A 20,777-nucleotide genomic window follows, 5' to 3' on the forward strand; every position below is an offset into this window, starting at 1 on the left:
ACATATATACCTTTTCACGATTTTGCTTAGGAAGCGATCTTTCTAAGCAGAGTTTCATATTCCGGCACGGATGAAACTTAACCATCAGAAAGTCATTAAAGCAGGCAAACGACTTTACACACGCTCTGCATCGGCTATTTAGTAGTCATATTGGCTGGACTCGAGGTTTTCAATTCTTAAAACCAAATACACTACAAAGAAGTTGTTGAAAGATTCCAGTATGAAACAACTTACGGATAGCCATAGCAGGTACTGACAATTCTACTTTGTCACATATTGGAAGGCCGAATCAAAGTCCTACCACTTATTTTTATCGAGAACAAAGCACTGCCTATTTCGCTGTCAACGAGGCCTATCTGTATAAAAGGCTGAACAGAAAAAGTTAACAAGTCTTGTGCTGCTTTGAACTCTGACATCAAATCTCTGTAGCTGCTCAAGTAGTTTAATCAAGTTAATGTTAAAGTTAGAATTAGTAAAGCGACAAAGCTGTCTGAAAACTAATAGCAAAACGTTTCAATGATAAGTACATATATATATGTATATATATGATGATTGCGGAGAACGTTAATAGTCGAGAACTTCAACACAAATCAATTTCGACATGCCTCTTGTGACGAACACCAAGATAGGATATTGGTCTACATTACGAAAAAGGCTATAATTAGCTAAAAACCCTCGGTTTTTTGTCGTACAGAGTACAAGGTGTTGAAAATAGGTTCGCCTATGTCACATAAGCATGAATTAATTATAGCAAGACAAATGGACACTGCTCAAACCAAGCCCCGTGATATATTCTACTAGTGCTTACGGTAGTTTTAATAAAGCCATCTTTATAAACTGCAGCGTCTGATGGGCAAGGAGAACAGTATGTTAGCCCATATAGTTATATACTCATATGGTACACTTACATTTTTATTACGTTTACGTTGTACCAGGGGCAACAGTAGGCCTGCGGTACATCCCCGGAAGAAGCAAAGCCTTCTGCGAACGCATATATACACGCCAGACCCTAAAAAGTAAACGTTTGCATGTCTGCCAAAAAAAATTCACATTTCATACAGGTCACTTCTCTATAACTAAGGTAACAATGTAGACTACTAAGGTGAAAAGGCCACCACAATGGCCTTTTTCGGTCCTAGCTGAACCAATTTCCCTTTTGCTGAATCGGGCCTGCTTAATATCGATTATTCGTAGACAACAATCTCACTGTTGTCTTCCTTCGGCAGATTTTTGTGTTAAATCAATTCAGATTTTTTGTGACATTTTCTTTGTCCTATATCAAATGTAGTCGAATTAATTGTACAGCTTTGACCAATGAGACCTTGTTGGTGGGACAGACTGAAAAGTGGGGAATCATAACCATTCCTCTACTTGACATTTACCAGTGCTAGATCTTTTCTATGGAGCGATATTTGCATCAGCATTGTTAGTAGGCGGGAGAATTCAAAAGCATTTTGTCGTTGCCTGTTACGGAGAGCGCATTGAGGAGACGACGTCGCCGCGTATCAGTTACAAGCACCATTGACGACACATGAGAAAGGCATTGGAGATGGTTTAGGATTTCTGAACTAAACTATCATAGCTCGATCACGACTCAAGGGAGCTGCAGCTTCGTTCCGAAACAAGATTTAGTACTACAACATTGTCTTTAGTTGGTAATACATATCTTCGAAAGTTTATCTATATATGGTAACTCTACGTTATCGTTTCGCCCAGTAAACAGCTCTACTTCCTATACAATAGGAACCGAATCACAAGATTGGCGCTTCGACATCAATCAACGACGGGTCTTTCTATATATAAGCGAGTTATCGAAAAAATAAATTTCTAAACACATATATTCAACGATTATTATTCTATACAGCCGATGCGTATATCCTACTCATCTGAGATGAGTTCCATAGCTGTACAGTCACCTGTGTGCGGCTGTACAGTTTATCGAATGATTCAGTTAATAAATGAATTAATTAATAAACATCTATTAGTTATACTGGCACAATAGACAATATTTCTGCTACCAGTAACGCTACGCTATCGTACTGACGGAGTATAGCGTTTTCCACTTGCCCTCGACGAGTTCACTCCCGCAGGAGGAAGCAAGTAGAACATGGATACCAGAAAGCTCTAAAAATATCTGCGTAGTTCGGCGAATGTCTTCTGCCTATGCTGCCGAAGTTGTCACGTGCATGAATTGCACTTGTACGTATCGGTGTACAAGGCACGCTGAACAAGGCACGACAACTCGCCAATCGCCTAACTAACCGAACTCGTTAATTAACACCTAATTAGGCTGTAAGGTACATCTCGCGGTTACATTGTAAAATAGCATCAAAGTAATTTCGATCGAACACAGATTTTCCTTTTCCAACTGTTTTGAATGGTACAAATAATGGAAATATCTATTTTAATTTTCTGTTCTCCAAAGAAACCGAATCTATTTATACATAATGTAGAAACATCACATGTGCTGCATTGCCTATTGTGCCTATCTGTAGACAACACACACGATCGTATTGAAGCTTCCTTCTGCACAGCATTTGAAACGAAAGCTTGATGCAATCAAATGATGAACTTTACCAAAACTCTATCAAATTGTTTCTATATAAACTTAATAGCTTCCGATGAGTAGTTTTCTCGGCCCCCAGTAGTCCCAAAGGTATCTTCAAAGATCGAATTTATTTGGACCAACCGTATTTCGATAGGCCAGGTCCTGATTCCCTTTGTACTGATATTTTTCCTACATCATTTCCGCCCGCAGCAGGCATCTAACGCGCGTCCTTTCCTACTAGCTTGTTCCCGTCATGCTTCCCTAGTTACTTCACGTATCCGTCAGCCATCTATTTATACGCCTCAAAGGGATAAGATGTCGCTTTATATTAGGCCTCCGTCTTCTTTATGTAGTGCATTTTTGCACGCTGAACATATCTATCACATATGTATGGCTTCGTTAGCACTGGACGGACACTGTAAAATGATAGAACAATACTATTTGTTGATAAAACGCGGCCTGGACAGAATGTCTGATCGCACACTTTGGAAGTACGGTCGGGACATTAGGTACTGGTGGGTTAAGCCAGCCAAGTTCTCACCCGAAAAACTAGCTGTTTCTACGAAGAGCTTATTGTTATTATAGGAATATCGAGAAATAAAATCGTGCATTGAATAAGCGAATCTCACGATCCTACGTTGGATTGCTCCCTATATGTCCCTCACAGAATTTGGAAATTTGCAAATATTCAAACGTTCGCTACATGCAATAAGTTTTGTTTATTAGGGCAAGCGTAAGAAGCGAAATGTTCCAGCTTTTGTTATCAGCCCTGGGATATAACGGCTGTTAGGGGCATTGTTATGAAACTTGCCTTCCTCATTTAGGCTGGATAGATGGAAGGGTCTTGTATATAGCCGCTCTTAGGCGTGCCGGAGTGTCTGACGCGAACTTTACAATTATAAGGCACAGTGCGTCGCCACCTGCTGCCTCGCTAATTGCCGCCTGCAATAAGCAGATGTCTGTGCTATTTTAGTGTAAGGGAGTAAAATAGACGATAAAGAGTCAAGAGACTAACGACGGATTCATGAACAGGGATGAGTTTCTTAAACGTGTGGCCTTCGATGCCGAAACGCTCATTTTGTAATGTAATGAGTAATCAGCTGCTCCTGTATAATTAACAAGTCAACAACAAGAGAGTCAGATCAGAGACCGCGCTACAGATCTTTTTGTAAGCGAGCTGAAGGTAGTGAATACCGGCTTCATTACGGGCATCGACTGTTTTTGAGAGCTTCTTAACAAAGTTGTGGTCGAAACCCCTAATACAAGCACTCAGGAAGATGAATCCCTCTTTTCCTCCCAAGCGTTTACCTCGTCAAGCGTGAACGGTGACATATAGCAGTCACGCCTGAGTAAGGCAGCGCTCGTGAATTGTGCTTTCAACGTCAGTCGTTGTAAGGCCGAGTCCCCGAACAAGGTGCGTCATGACTACCATCGTTGACTTCTGCTTTTGTAGTTTGACAGAAACGCATTTGCCAAGCTTCCTGGGCGCCATGTCGCTATGCGTTCAATTTTACCTATTCCCGCCCATGGAAGGAAAAGAGCTATTCGACCGAATCTGATTCAGTTTCCCTCTGTGCCCTTTCAGACAAGTATGGAAGCAGTAGCTTAGCTTGGCACTGACCTGATTACCTCGTAAGTTAAAAGAGACAAATGTGTTATAAAGGTTTGGCAATCTAGTCCGCTGTATTCGGTGTCAATCCGGTGTTAGGTCCCAAATCGCCGATTTCAAGGTGGAAAAATAAAGAAAATAACCGTCAAACTCAAGGGCATTAGCGGCGCCAGAGGGGCCGAGATCGTTGTCGCTATAAACAAAAGTCTCAATTTCAAAATATTCATAATGCTTTTTGGTCGAACGAAGGAAGGTTATTGATGTTGAGAAAGTGCCCACACACCCGTTTCGGCCATTTTGACGTTCCAATCCGGATGCAATTTTCTCGACACCCGCATTATTGCGCCGTATGGATATTTAACGATTGTGTTCGGCGGAGAGAGGGCTCTTATGCAGATTATCAAACGTACCGAACATAGATTGCGCGCACCTTCATTATACAGATTTTCAAATTTACTTTATCAGTTTTCTAAATACCCGCTTCCGTCTGCAAATCAGGCTGTAAAAAATGAAGCGTTTGAGATCTGCCATGTTTATATCAAATTGTCTATGGCAGACCTTGGGGTTGAGGTCCAGTCAGACTCAATGCCCACACGTTTTTTATGCTGTTAACTTAGTAATTCTAACAAAGGGACTAGTAGCTATAAGATTGTGAATTTAGCTGCTGTCTATGATTTGATCATAGACGCCAATCGGATAAAAAAATCTCGGCCTAGCTTTCATTGATTAGAATAATCTTGTAATCCCAGAAAGACGTTTCATTGAAGCCTGGTTTGTAATCCTGCCTGTTAATATATTCACTCGAACTGCTAACACTTAATGCCATTGTCACGTCCGATGCAAAGACCGTCGATATTCAGTACAGAGCATATAACGCTCTTAGTAATAAGAATTACAGTGGGTAATAACAACAACTTGTGTTTAAGAGAATCTGATATACAATTGAACAGACATATCTCAGTGACACTCTCTCTCACAGAGAGAGACATATCTCAAGTGACCATACATGCTTTTGAATGTCGAAAATGAAAATTCTTAAAAAGAGTACTACGCTCTAAAAGAAACAATACACTCGCGCAAGATATATTGTAACGGTGAAAGAATAGCATCCGTATCGGTGATTTTTTGCTTAGAAACGAGCGCCTCTCGTTGATGCCGTGAGAAAGATCATGCAAATGCACGCAGACTATTAATAGTTACATTGAATTTTTATTCCGATTTTCTATGCACAGGTATCAGTCGCAGAGCACCAATAAATCTAGTTTATAAACTGGGACATTTAGTGGCCATCAGGAAGGTAAACGAGTTTTGTATCGAGGGGCCGGCCTTCTGGCCCCTTAAGCCCTTTCTTTACAGCGTATAGTGTACACCGCGGGCATACTACTGTTAGTACTTTGGTTCAGATTTATAATGAATTATGATATTGCTGAAGTTGGGCCTTGATCAGGTGTGACGCCCAAAATGAAAAAGATACAAAAAAAAATAGCATAGTAGCGTAATATTCTGTGAGAGGACAAAGCTACAAAACTGCCATCGCGATAGCGAGTACACGATATCAAAGGATGGCATGTAACGTTTATATAACCATAGAATATCGAATGGAACCGTATTGAGTCAGTTTAATTAAATCAAATCGATCTCAATTCGCACCTGTGTAGACAATGGTTCAACTTTCAGATTCAGTAAACAAGTAGTGCAAAATATACGTTTATCACGCAAAAGTGACACGCTACGAAGAAGTACAAAGATGTACATAACACGCGTTATGTTTATTGAACTTGAAAAAAGTACAGTTTATGTCGATGGGTACAAAGCGATGCCTAAAAAGGCTACACGAAGCGGTTCAGGCTCAAGATTCCATCTCGGATCTTCACTTCTATATAGAGGCTAGTCAAAAACATGTTATACAGCTCTTTTTGTGTATCGGAAGCATCATCAAAAGCGGAAAAGTCTTACGATTTGGTGATCTCTGCTGTTGCTTCATAATTTTTTGTTGCTTTTTATCAAAACTGAATTACTAACGGAGCTACACGTAAAAAGTATTAGTCAAATTCATCCCTCTGACTTCTAAATTGCTACTCGAGATTAAAGGCTTCTCTAGCTCAAGAAAGATACGAACAGCGGTACAGTTTTTACGCTACCAAATATCTCTTTTATTGAATGCCTGCTCTGACCTGAATTTTACAGCTCTGTTGGATTTATTAGATGTTTACCTCTGAAGCGATGATGGCCTTTTCTAACTTGTCCTATCGTCCCGTTCTGTTACGTTTCTAGTTCAAAATCATTATCGTCATGTAGCGAACGGCTTCGATATTTCCTGCTGCTGCTGTAGCTGGGAGGAGCGGAAGACGGCGAGCCGCGGCCTCCAAGCCGAAGTCCAAGGAAGGCCGGTGCTAGTGCTGGTGGTGATATTCCTAGCAGCATAGTGGTAGCAATCGCAGCGCTTGTAAATTGGCGAAACCAGTCGTTGTCGCCCCTCAAGCGCCTCGGGCTGCACAATCGCCATGCGACATGAATGAAAGCGGGAGTATGCTGATGATGGATGTCATCGGTGGGGCCGGAATAGGCGCAAAAGACGACTCCATTATTGACTTCACCGGTAGCCTCGGCGTAAGCGTCAGCGCTGGAGTCGGCGAACGTGTTAGTAGCAGCGGTGGGTCGAGTTTGGCAGCAGAGGCTGTGGCAATGGCTAGCGGAGGCACTCTCGGCGACCTCGCCACTGACGCGGAAACAGCCTTAGACGTGATGGTGACGGGAAGCGCATCGATGGGCAATGGTGTATCGGTGATTTTGGTGTCTTCTGTATCGGCGCGACAAACATCGATATTTGACTCCTCCGCGTTGCTCATTCTATCGTACGGCGCGATTTTTGCGACAGGACTCGTCGGGAATCTGCTCGTTATACTGACGCTCACAAGGAATCAAAGAGGAAAGGTGGGTGCGAAATCAGGGATACATAGGAATTAATCGAAAAGCAAAAGTATTTGAACTAGAGGTTACCTTGATTTTGGAGTATAACTCAGTTGTATCATTACAGACGATCAGGTTCCCACTAGCTAGATAATACTTAAAAATCAAGTAGACGTTCTTTAAATAGATAAATCCACGCGGCTTGTAGCTACCGTTGAACGATAATATTGCAGCGAGCTATATGTTATTTATTAAGAAAAAAGTGTTTTTTAGGAACTCTTTACCTATCTATTTCGAAATCCTTACCATACTGGTCAAAGTAATCTAACTTCCTAAAACTCTGAGTAGAACTACACTGTGTACCGATGCATCACGAACTGTCTTCAATATCAACGCAGGTAAAACAGGAGTTTCCTGTTTTTTTGCACTATTACATTTATGTCAGTTAATTCTTTGATTAAGTACATTGTTTTTTTAAGTAAGTCTGCCCATTGGAAACTATTGGTAACAGCTAACCATAAAAACAACGGCTTTTAGTTTTTTAGGGTCCTTGTCATGCCTGTCCCTCATTCTGTCTAGTTTCCAACCGTGTTTATTGTATTTAAGCAAAATGTGGCTGCCTTAGCAGTGTGCCTACTGATTTAGATTGTTGACTTTACATAAACCATCCTACGTTGATAACCCACCCTGAGCAAATAAGGAGTTGCGTTTAATACCTTACGTAAGTTAATGAAGTTCTGGTTTCCCCTCTTGTGCAGCCCGACCAAGCCTGACGCAAAGCGGCGTTGCGTGGGAGCATGTGAATGATGAAATCATAGAGCAGTGGCATGACGATTAGCTTATTTTGTATAGCAAAATAGCCAACTTAGTAACTACTTTTATACAAAACTCACACTCATTCAATAAGTGGCGTACTGTGCGATTACTAGGATTCGAATTTTAAGGCCAAAGCAATAGCTGTGTAAAGGCCTAATAATTTGCGGTAGCGGTCCACAGCTATGAGAAGTCTATCATGGAAACAACTGTTTTCAACGTCATTGTTATTTTGAGCTAAACTTTATTGACTTACTACGTACTGACGTGAAGATTGGCAATTATCAAATGTTTATTTTAACTACATTTAATTCCTCTGCTGTCCGAACGGATGGAAAATGAAAACTTTTAATATTTCTTATTTCGCGGCCATTAAGTGTTCTGGTCGAGTTTAGATGGCGCCATTGTTGCTAATGGCTTTTTTTGAAATGTTTGTCCCTATCTGCCATTTTCCGTTTTTGAAGGTGACTCAATACGGACGGGATATCTGCCTGGTAAAGAAACGTATGTTGCCTAGTTTGAAGTGAATAGTTCAAACGTTCCCAAGAAAAAGCTTAGGAAAATAGGTATGTCCGTCGTGTCTGCGGTAATCTTGCGGAACTAGCTCCAAGAAGAGGTCGAAAATAGAAGGTTTGTTCCCCTCGGATACATGTACTTGCTTTGGACATCATCTGATCCGACGTAAACAACATCATCACAGACTGTGTCATAAACAGCAGCTTTTTCTGATTGTATCGCTTTTTTCCGTTTTCAGTGTTTCTGCTTTATAATGCAATTGCTTAAAAAAAAAATAGGCATAAAGACTATCTGAATACTTTGGATTACGTAAAGCTGAAGTGCCGTCGATCGCCCAGTCATCTACTATTTTATTCTTGTAGATAGTCCAAATCAAAAGTTCATATCTGTCTGTTAGGAGATTTCTTTGGTCATAACCATATGCAGTCCTTTATTTGAGCGAGAATTAAAATTGACGGAAAGCTATTCCAACTTTGTTCTTCGATTTTCGTAAGTCAACGTTGTGTACGAGACGTTGCGGTGCGGTTCTGATAGCCCAAACTTTTAGGTCAATTTTTTGCATTCATATTGCTCACGTGCAACAAAAACAATAAATTAAATTTATTTACATAAGTACATGATATATTTTAGATACATCTTTCTTCGAGACCTCGTGTGATTTCGGGCTGGTTCTTCTCTGCTAGCTTAAAACCTGGTCAAATCTTCGGAATGAGTTTCCGATATTACTTCATAGATTGCCAGAGAGTGAAGTTTTTTAGCCTCCTTTCCCATTTCCACGAACCTACTGTCATCAGTTGCTAACGCTGAGATAAGAAACAACACTGACCGGCAGGTCGCTTACTGATCATATGGTTACTGTAGTATGCATATTAGAGATGTTTTTGAGTTCGATAGATACCTTTTGTAATTACGTATCTGGGCAACTAATTTTTGTTGAACCCACTAGCATAGGCTTCGTACAATCGAAAGGATACTTATAGAGCGAAATTATTGCCATTAAACCATGCGTAACATAAGGATCGTGGCTTCTCAAAAAACGATAAGATGGATTTAGCTTACCTTATTAATGCCTATCGTATTAAACACAGTTACATATACGACAAAACTATTATCTAAACGTTCCACCTACGAGAGAAGTTTTCATCGCTATAAATCAGAGTTGTACCCCAGCACGGTTTTAATCTTGGCGACATTATCTGCTACTACCATAGTGCTTGTATTAGAATGATAACAAATTGTAGACTGAACCCGATTCATGGATACTTCTATCACTAACTTTGATTACTAACTCAATACCGGTAACAAACACAACCCGTCGGCAATCCTATTGTATGTGTACTATACACTAGATACCGACAAAACTTAACAGGTAGATAGCAATTGCATTGAGGTTTCTCTGAATCAATATCATGTCTATTGGTCGTTCGAGATTATCCGCATGTTCGATCGGTATTTCCTAAAAAAAAAGAACAAAGGCCAAACAGTCTGCCTTCCTTAATAGAAGCTAATAACTCGCCCCCTGTCGAAGAAGTTAGCGCTAATCAGTGTCAATATATACATAAAAATGATATAACAGATGCCAGCTTTTGTATATTTTGAAATATATTTAGGTTTGAAATGTTCAAAGTTAATAGTCTGTCTTTTGTCTGGTTCATTGGCTCAGCCGTTCTGGCGAAGACAGCTTGAAATATATTTATGAATGTTCCATAAGGTCGTTTTCATAACAGGCGATTGTCTGACCCTAGTTCTACTCAACCCATAGTTCTCACAACCTTGATGGCTGGGTTTTTCGACGAGTGGATTATGAACTAAGCTTTACCTGAAACGAAACAGTGTGTTATTCCCTCAGATATTTGGTGTAGATTCGGAAAATCTCACCCGATTCAATTAGCTTTCGGTGACATAACGAAGCTCATTCGTTGCAGAGCTTAGGCTTGTCACGCCACCGCTGTTCTTCAAAGTTTCTATTTTTTCCAACATAGTGTGTTCTGTCCACAGCTTTTGCGCACGCATTGGCATATAATAGAACCAGCAAGTACGAATACAAAACGTTTTTTTGATAGCATTGCTATATCGGCCGGCACTTGTTAAGGTCTTATTAGTGCCTTTTTGCTTTATCTCATATATTAAAATTCGTAAGGTCTGTTAACAATGGCTTCTCTCAATACGGGGTAGTATTGTTCGCAGAAGTGACGTTCCTTTTGTTATAAATGAACAAGGACGCCAAGGCAGAAGTAGTTGGCAAACTTACCAGTAACCGTATGCACTTCTTTTGGGTTTACCGCTGGCGAAAGAAGTTAAATCAGGGCTGAAGCAGAACTGACAGCTGTATACCTATCTTGCCTTATCAACATTGCTGTTTCTTATATCTGCCTTTATGTTTCGAGTTTTACGTCCGGTATCGTCCTCACACAGACGTCTGGCTCCCACCACGAAACAAAATTTTTCTATACCAGAACTCGAACCTAGACCGCAACGTGTCCCCAAGCTTATCAAGCAAATAATCAATCACGGGAGTGCCTGACTATCGCAAACCTCATCGAAGTGCCTCATCGAAACCCTCTGTGTAGCACTGTATTGGGGTGTACCGGATTGTACTTGTAAGAAAATCTTCGTTTTTTTAACTTCAGTACTCAAGTCAACATGTACGCCGATAGACCTTACGTAGAAAAGATGCTAAAGAGGATGCTGCCTAATATTAAAAGCGGGCTTGAAGCGAACGGATAAACGAATCAGCTATTTCAGGGACTCATCTATGTATTCTACATAATAAAGGCATGATGAGATGTCTAGGTACGGCAATATCGTTCTTTTTTTCTGTTGAATATGAACACTGTTCGTTTGTCTGTAGCTGACGCTTAAGCACTTTCAATCGACTTTTGTTTTGTAACTCACATTGTTTTAATTGATATTTAGCACGGCCACTCAAGCGGTCGTGCATGCGCGTTTGCATTGAGAGCATGCGGTCTCTCCGTCGAGCTACGATTGGAAATGACTAATGCGGTGGATTAGGCCCGAGCTTCTTCTGTCGTTCTCGATTGGTTTGCTATCCCTAGTCTGGGGACTGCTGGTCGTCCGGTGCAATAAATCGTATTGATATAGAGTAATCAACCAGACCCATTTAAAGGGCTAGACTTGGCCAATGGGGCTTCTTCAGAGTAGGTGAGTTATCTGTTAGGGCTATATTACTGCGATCGTCTGCTTCGTTGCTTGACCGTTGATTTCGCTGCCCTCAGATCATTGCTTTCTGCACGCACAAGTGAGATAGACGACTCAGATTGACTGGGTCAACTGTTACTTGTAAAGTCGATAATGCAACCTCCAAAATGTGTATTTGTTCCAAATGAATTTGGCATATTCCAGAGCGATCTATGGGAATATCGTTAAACATTTGGACGAATGGAACCGAAAGTGAGTCAGTTGTCGGAATCAATTGTTTCATATCTCCTTCTGGCCTGTAGGATGAAATATCGATCTTTTTACAGTGTGTATGAAAGTTTCGCTTTAAAAGTTCTATACTTAAATTAGCTGTTTTGATCAGCGCTGCCGAATTTTAATCGATCTATAATTCAAGTTACGACGAAATGATATTGCTCAATATAAAGCGAAAGCTTTGTTGAATTATACTGTTTAGCTAAAGATAAATTTGTGTCTGACAACAGAACAATGGAAAACTTCATTCGTTCGCTGAGCTCGTGCCCTCATTCACCCCTATCCTAGGACTAATATCCCCAATATTGGTTTTAGTTGTTATCTTGAATGTTAATCGTTTCCATAATGGCACCTCCAGGTACTCAGCTTTTCTCTCCGTTTAACAAAAAGTGATTAAGTCCTTCGTCTGGCATTGTCTGTGAAGTAGATTGGTTTCCCCACCTTCTAATGAGCACAGTTGAGATAGAAGTGGCTTAAGGACGGCTTCAGATAGTCATTCGACTAGTCTCAAGGCTATTTTTGACTAAAATGAATTTAGGGACGGTAAATGAAGATCGTTTGATTTTCAAAATACCTTTTTGGCTAATCATCACTGACGATTCTGTTGTATAGATGACTTCATCATAGTACATGATTCGCGCGATTGGGATTAAATACTAGCTTAAGCGCGGATGACACGAGCTCGAACGCAGTATATTGTTGTTTTAACCGACAAATAAGATTTAGAAGAACAAAAAGTCAGAACGATTGAGGAAGACAGAACGGATAACCACGTTCAATAGCAAAGCTCGTAAAAATATCGTGCACGTTTACGACGTCGGTATCAACACGTAGATTTTTGCTAACAACAGCACGCTAGGCAGGTCCACCATTTAGCACATAGAATTTTGCACCATTTGTGCATAATAGGAATAATAATGCAATATTGTGTGCTTTTAATCTAGTCTTGCATCGACTTGCGTGTAGCCTGTACCGACGGTGCGCGTGTGAGCTGGAAAAGGAATGAAATAAATAAAACTATTCTATCTTCGTTAGAAGTCAAGAAATCTTCATTCTAGCTACAAAAAGTACAACGATATGATACTGTCCTCGTTGGTAAATAAATAAGCACAAATAGCTTCCATATTCTCGATTATTATAGGACAATGCCGCATGAATTCCATAACGTTGTTGTTAGAAGCTGCTCTAGGTATTCGATCTTCAGTCGTTGGGTAATTCATCGATCGCCCGCAGGAGACAAATGGGAATTACATAGTTGAATGATATAATTATACTGCTATGCCGTTGAAGAACTATCGTTGGATATGCCGCTGGAATAAAGTTGAAGATTCTTTTCTTTGTCGCTATATTAATCTTATTACGCTATTCTATACAAAGAGATACTAAAACTATACGCAGTACCGATAGCTGTCGATGCCGTTTTATCGCCTGTGTTTCTCTGAGAAATTAAAATCAATAGTTATTTGTATCAACACAGAGGAATAGGTTCAACGAACGCAAGTATCATCTGGTTTATACCGATAGAAAAGGGTTCAATAGACGAGTGTTAACCATATCACAATACCGCAAGGGCATTCTCTTTCGAGTTTTGAATGCATTAAGAAACGAAGCTACATCACTTAAACCCAATTCGTTCGAGTGACCCAGCCCCATTTATCACGTCAGGGTATTGTCTGCTTCATAATAAACGTAACTTTCGCAATGGCTATCCAAACAAGTCAAGCTACCCACGCTTACGCCATATACCACAAACAAATATCTTTAAGAAGGTTAGAATATATAAGCATGTTCTTTTCTTTTCTTTACGAAATAAAAGCCACGCCAGAATCCTTTCAATTTTATTAAATTTATTTTTTTTGACGTTTTATTTTTTTCATATGTTTTTACATAGTTGCAGTTTTGTTGTATATTTTGAATGTTATGAAACCCGCAAGGATATACAGGGATCTTAATGTGTGCGAAACGGGAGTTGGGTCATTTGAATGGCTTATTTATTTATACCAACAAAGTAATAATTCTCTGAAATTAAAGAATTTTTCGAGAATGGGCATTCCTTGTAACCAGGTGCTCTCAAAAGCTAGTGTCTGGACGTGCCCTATGAAAGATCTCAGTCAGGAAAGATTCCATGAGGGATAATATAGTTTTGCTCAAGTATTTTTTTGCCGTTTTTCAACCAATGTCTCCCACCAAAACAAAATAACCTTGCTTTTTACGGAACCTTTGCGGAACGCTTGAAATATTTGTAGACGTTGCGATTCCATCTATGCAAAAGTATCGCAGACCCCAAATTCGATCGACCTCGTCTAATGTCAGTACATGATAACGCTTTACATATGGGTAGAATTTCATCGAACAAATAGTCTTTTCGGTACTTGGAACGCTACGTAAACAAAGATTGAGTTCCTTTAAATTATAGATGTATAGTATGGCAGCGACATATAATAATATTTCAAAACGCCGGATATTAAGTAATTTCTTCTCGAAATCTCCTGTGCAGCATCTTCTACAAAAGTAATGGATATTGCCTTTCTCCTCCAACTTTCGCGCTGGATTCGTGCTTTTGAAATGGGTTTGTCAGATAAAAAATAAACACCAGTGTTTTGCCGATGTCAAGGAACTACCGAAGCAATCTGGCGAAAACGCTACAACTAGATAGTATAGACTCATGCAATCCAAGCCGATCTCGAAAAGCCAGATGAAGTACCTTCGATTAATCAAAGATTCAACCAACGGTCGACGTTAGCAAGCCACCTCTGAATAACACCTCTAGCTATGGTCTCCTTCGTACATCCAAAACTGACAGAGTATCGGTAAGACATTGTACTTTTTGCCGCTTGACATACCTATTCTTAAACTAGAATTTCGCGACACGAATAAAACAATGAAGAAACAATAAGAAAAAATCGTCGTTACCGTTCTAACAACCTCTGATAATTATTTTTTGTGTTTAAAAATGCTAGCACGGGTTGACGCTGTACGGGAACACTGTTGTTAACGGTCATCACTTTTGTCTGCACTCAATAGGAACTACTTATTTCTGAACCAGAACAGAATCTCAACTTCACCATATAGACGTTAATACAAATATTTCAATAATAGAATTCAACAATAGCTTAATTTGTGATGCCGTAAGCTTTCACAAAACGTAGATAAGTTATATCTAGCGTCTCTGAGCAACAGGTAATAGCTTAAAATGACTCGAAACACAACTCTGTGTTCTACTTGTCATTGCTTTTGTTTTCATTTACTTAAAATCAATATCCTGCTAATTTTCTTGTTAATGATCTTCTAAATATACTTATGTAGTATGGATAAGTACGGCCGGTTGCGTTTAGAGTCGGGTAAAATGCTTGTTGTCCGCTGTAGCTGCTTTGACCGATTCTGTTTGAGCTTAAACACGTTTCGTCGAGTGAGCAACTAATCAGAAAGACGCTGCCAGCGTAGCTAAGAATACATGCGGGCTTAAAAACAGTACCTTGTTTAAAAGCGGGGTGAGGCTCACAAGCATGTCGGTACAGGGGTGTTTCGAAGTACCTTACGATTCGCCTGGCGAGTTCCCGTCTGAATCTGACTCTTACGTTTGTTCTTGTTTCCTACCTACAGGTGGCAACCAACGTATTCTTACTGAATTTGGCAGTGAGCGATCTACTCCTGGGCGTGTTTTGCATGCCCGTCACCTTATCCGGCGTCCTACTTAGAAACTTCGTCTTTGGCGAAATCATGTGCAAAGTCATTCCATATCTACAAGGTAAGTAATATTTTCTTCGTAAAAAAAGTGGCTCGTTTGACATGAGACAAAAACAGGTTTCATAACCGACAGCTGAATAGATAACGACGCTCAAGATAATTGTTTATCAAGGAGTGTTTTTTCCTAGCCATAATGTCATGTGGAAGAGAAAAACAGTTGTTCACTACGCGTAGAATAACTAAATCACAACTAAAAATCCTGATACAACAAGGTTGAAGTAACCCAACTAATGCTCCATAGACTTGCGTATTTCACATGTATTTTATTATCAAACATAGTCTCCTATATCCATTGCTAACCCCCAACTACCAAGAACGGATGTTTATAATCAGCAATGGTACTTGTCAGATGGACAGCCAGATGGAATGCCCAATTTTATGCCTGCATCTTATCTCAACTTCGTTCGTGTGGGACATTTCTGAGTCGCCGGTGTTTTTGATTTTCGCACGCTTCAAAAAGGGAAAGCCCAACCAATAGGAGAGCCAAATTCGAGGCGTTACGCTGCCCATCGAACGACCTGTTTTGTGCTACATGGAAGGGGTCTGTTAGAAATGCGTTTGCGGATGCACTGCCCGCGTGATGATTACTTTCTTTCCCGTTCTATCTTTCGATTCGGCCTTCTCTTGTTCTGTGCCTATTTAGCAATTCTGCCTTTGTCCTTACATAGTGCCGTTGCCTTGTGCCGGCAGTCGCCATTAATGATGTCATTCTGCATCGACGGCCAACTTCAATTTCTAACGCCCCATCTGCCTCTACGCTCATCACTCGACCGTTGTAAGCCGGCCTACAGTCCTACGATAGCACGACGCTATTGATCCTGATGGTGATACCGATAGACAAAGCAAATTCAGCGAAATGGAACATATGGCAATAGAAAACGTTTTTCCTGCAATTGTTAATGCCATCATTTGCTCGTCGTTGCTAATGTCATTTAAACCTAGGGCGGCTAACAAAGTGAGATGGAGGAGCGCAAACTGCGGTATGTATATATAGCTACGAACGCGCATATATATATATATATATATATATATATATATATGGGTATCTGCATTTTAGATAATGGCTGTGGTACGTTTGTCTCAATCATTTCATTGACGCTTTATGGCTGGCACAATTTTGTTAAACATTGAATAAATATATCTCTCGATTAAGTTTATAAACCCTGTCATTCTTTACAAGGTCGTCGTTTTTCCTTGGCTGTGCAATCTATACTCTCGATATGTGTTTATGAGCGGACAAGCAGATTTTTTCTACCAATTTATTTTCTTGAGGGGGCGGAATATTCACGTCTTCACGTCGAGTAACTGTTCCATCAGCGGCTCACTCAGTGTTCCTATAAACTTCATTGTTTCGCGCTTCAGGGGTGACAGTTGCGGTAAATGCTTGGACACTAGTAATGATCTCAATCGAACGTTATTATGCGGTGTGCGAGCCATTGAAGTCGCGGGGCTGGTACGCTTCGTCACATGCATGGCATTGCGTCTTCGTAATCTGGGTTTTTGCCCTCACCGCCATGTTGCCAGTTTTCCTGCTCAACCGATTACAGCCTACTGGAAAAGGTACCCATACTATACTTGTAACGCTTTTGTTTCTAATATGGGAACACCCGTTCTAGCATAGCACACGAACTTTCTTGCCTATTAAGTGAAAAGTTTTAGCTGAAAAGAACATCTACCATGGGTATTATCTCTAATTAAAATTGCCATAGGGTATAATATATAGTAAGCTCACTGACCGGGCCTGCGATCGATAAGTTGGCAGCGTTTAACGGCGATTAAATTTGGCAAACTTGCTGCACCAGAGGTAATCCTTTTTCATAGATCCATTGTTTTATTTTACAAATTGTCTTTCAATATATTTATACCGTTAGTTAGTACTGCTTACATAAATAAACAACAATAGCAATGATGACTATTGTTATTATTAATGTAATAGGTACAAAAGGGTGTCGCTAGTTTTACGTGTAAATTTTGTTAGAAGCATTGAAAGCGAACTATATCGCAGCTCAGCAAATGCTTGTTTCTCATTTGCTTTAGATGGCGAGAAATACAACCTACGTAACTAACAAAAAAAAAGACTCAAAAAACAACAACGCATAATGACGCGAAGCAATGTCACTTCGTGAAACGTAATTCTTCGACGTGTGAAAATCTTACCAACTAACTTACCTAACTTCGTTGCAACAACGGTCTGTATGTGGCCAGTAAGTTTTACCTGACAGCCATCACGTGCACCGTTGTAAAAACTGTGCAATCAATAGCGCCGTTGGGCGCTGCGTCGAAAAACCGTTAAAAAATTATGTTAGGTTTACGCAGTAGATCTTAGCAAGCGTCTTCATTGACCAACATCGAAAAATAGAATGTTGTATATAGCTAGCTATAGGCTCTTTGGCCGACGAATATATGTGACTTTAAGCCAGCGACACACCTGATTCGGAAATAATCTACATTAATAAAATAAGCGAACGGGAAACTAACGCTAGTTAAACGTGATTCGTGTAATAAAATGCCACATATATCAGTTGTATAAAGCAGTATGTGGTGCACTTTCTCGACGCGTGCAGACAGACCACCCCCACGCTCATCATCGATCTCCTTATACCGATCGATCTACTGTTAATAATAATAATATTCACAATTGAACTTATTAGCAAAATAACTTTTTAAGGTTCATATGCTCATTCAAGCAGCGTTCAGCTGCTTGTACTATAAGCGTCGACGATGCGGGTCCTGCGAGACGTGATACAAGCACGCAAAGCGCACCTCTTGACTCGTTGAAAAAGAGTAAATAGGTAAAATTATAGATGGCGCTATATGTTTCATTAAGGCTGGATACAATCAGACAAGAACATTCTTCGGGAATTATCCAGTGAACTCCCACGGTCTTCTATGTTCGGGATACGAACCGCTCAACGGGCCATATTAAGGATGATGGCAGCGTCTTTGTTACGACATAGAACGTGGCGTGTTTCGAAACGAAATTTATGAACGACTATGTGTAAAAAGCATCATATGAGCGCACAAATGCACATAATTCGCGTTCTACTTTGAACTGGGGCGTCAGTTTTGCCACTCTACATGCATTTGGAAACCGGAATATTGATTACTCTACGACACATGCATGAAACGGAGGTTCGATGCTTCATTGTCAGATGTTAGTTCTATGGAACAGAAGACATAATTGACGTTTTGTTAATATGACCTTGACGCCTTCTTTTCGCCTTTTTTACAGGCCGTCAGAAATGCCGTGAGGCATGGCCTGAACCAACTGTCGAAACTGCCTTCACGGTGATGCTTGATCTTCTACTTCTCGTTATCCCTCTTGCAGTAATGGCTTTCGCTTACATAAATATCACCGTTACTCTCCGAAAGGGAATCCGTGACAACGAGAGATCTAGTAATGGTTAGTATTTGATCCCGGTTCTAGGCTTTGCGACTCCGGTCAGAGCTGTGCAGAGGAGCTCGACGTCGTGTCCGGGCGAGCACTACGCCAGCGTGTATGCGGAATTACTAGGGTCAGTCTAGATAGCTGTTAAATATTCACAGTTCACGATTAGAGACGCATTTGTTACGACTGCTAGTTATCGGTAAACGTTTGCTGAAACACGTTAATGCATTACTTGACGTTGCCATTTCTGTCTTAACCAATACAATCTAATAGGGTTCGCTGGTTTTGTTCCGGCATCGACAAAACAGGGCGCACTTTATTCTCTAGCGCCAAGTGTTCTTAACTTCGACCGCTGGGGATCTAAGTGGCGTAAATGACATGGAACGGTCTTACATAGTTTTCATTTACTACGCATTTATTCCGCATAAAGACACGCGTAAGTGATCGGCTCAAATATCGAGGAAGGGCTTTATTGAGAAAAAAATTACAGCGCCATTATACGCGTACTTGTCCGTGACCTCTGTTACGCATGCTCCAGAACATAGGAACGTATCAATTTGTTAAAATTCGCTAACTTTGAAAATCATGAGATGAGCCTAATTTTGTTCGCTCTGTTGCATTTACTACAATTCACTTTTTTCTTTCTTTATATAGAATGTTATTTAACACAGATTCCATCGGATATCAGTCTGCGCCAAACTTCTTGGTCGTAAACATTTAAATACTAGGTGAGAGCCGGAAACATTGTCAATCAGATGCCGGTTCATCTCAGATCGTAGCTGTTTTGCTGCAAATCAAACGCGCGTCTATCCGCTTCCGTTTATCTAAGGTCGATATTTATTGACTGGTAGATAGACTTTCATGGAAACGACAAGACCATGTAAAAGTCCGTTCTTCTGAACTCCAGTTATCATCCCGGCTAGGCACTAAATAATGTTTTCTGCCGTACGGCCAAAACCCTGACGAACTCCCCATTTGACTCGAAAGGTTATTTACCGCAAGGTTTACGCACTGGCACGTGGAAAAGAACCTCCTCTGACTTAGCTCCGGTACTTTGTTAAACTGAACGGTGAGGTAGTATCTTTTTGCAAATGGATTGCTTTCTGCGTGGCTGTGAGCGATGAATTTGTTTGGCTGTCACAATAAAGATTTCGGCGACGACGACGACCCTGTTCCAGATTATATATATATGTATGTATGTATGCATGCATGCATGGCTAATACCAACCTTACGCTCAGTATATTAAGCTGTTATTTTTTGTGTTTTTTTTTTCCAATAGGAATGATTAGGTACACGTAATCAATATTATTTTTCTCATCTTTCTAGTCGTAGCGTATAGCGACATAAGCAAATAAGCGCAGTCGAGCGATGCAGACTTTCAAAGATGCCTTCTTAATCGAGCAAGAGATCTGTTTAGACCACCAGATGTGTCCGCATATTTGAGAAAGCTGTACACATCTTCCCCCATTGATTTCAGCAGCGATTAGTTTTCACGGGACGCTATCTGTCGCAGATATACGTACGAAGGTCTTGCAGTATGGAAAAGAAAGACAGTTAGTAACCGTTATCTCTAAGTGCCGTCTCTTCTGATTGCTGATCAAGTGACATTTTGCGCTGTTTCATTTTGAAATTTAAAAAAATTCCTACAACGGCTGGGTGAAAGGTCTGTGGTGTCCAGGGGGGTGGGCGGTAAGCATCGCATGTCTACGATTTTGATTGCTCTGTGGGTCAATGAGAGAGGTTTTCGTCCGGCCAAAAAATAGACGGTGTTTCTTGTGGTGGAAATGACAATTGTGATCGTTTAACGACTAAA

At 40.5% G+C, this 20,777-nt stretch overlaps 1 protein-coding gene across 3 annotated transcripts in view; it reads left to right on the plus strand.

Annotated features, from left to right (window-relative positions):
• LOC111273723 (cholecystokinin receptor) overlaps window positions 1-20,777 on the plus strand; it is a 47,599-nt gene that overhangs the window by 13,749 nt on the left and 13,073 nt on the right. For all 3 annotated transcript variants that reach the window (XM_022855620.2, XM_022855621.2, XM_086973610.1), the window contains 4 exons: window positions 6,432-7,091; window positions 15,432-15,576; window positions 16,938-17,135; window positions 18,808-18,978. In XM_022855620.2, coding sequence (XP_022711355.1) covers window positions 6,669-7,091; window positions 15,432-15,576; window positions 16,938-17,135; window positions 18,808-18,978 — 937 coding nt within the window. In that variant the 5' untranslated portion in view covers window positions 6,432-6,668. The remainder of the gene's footprint in view (window positions 1-6,431; window positions 7,092-15,431; window positions 15,577-16,937; window positions 17,136-18,807; window positions 18,979-20,777) is intronic.

The sequence above is a fragment of the Varroa jacobsoni genome, unplaced genomic scaffold (assembly GCF_002532875.2).
Source record: "Varroa jacobsoni isolate VJ856 unplaced genomic scaffold, vjacob_1.0 scaffold_221, whole genome shotgun sequence".
Lineage (NCBI taxonomy): Eukaryota > Metazoa > Arthropoda > Arachnida > Mesostigmata > Varroidae > Varroa > Varroa jacobsoni.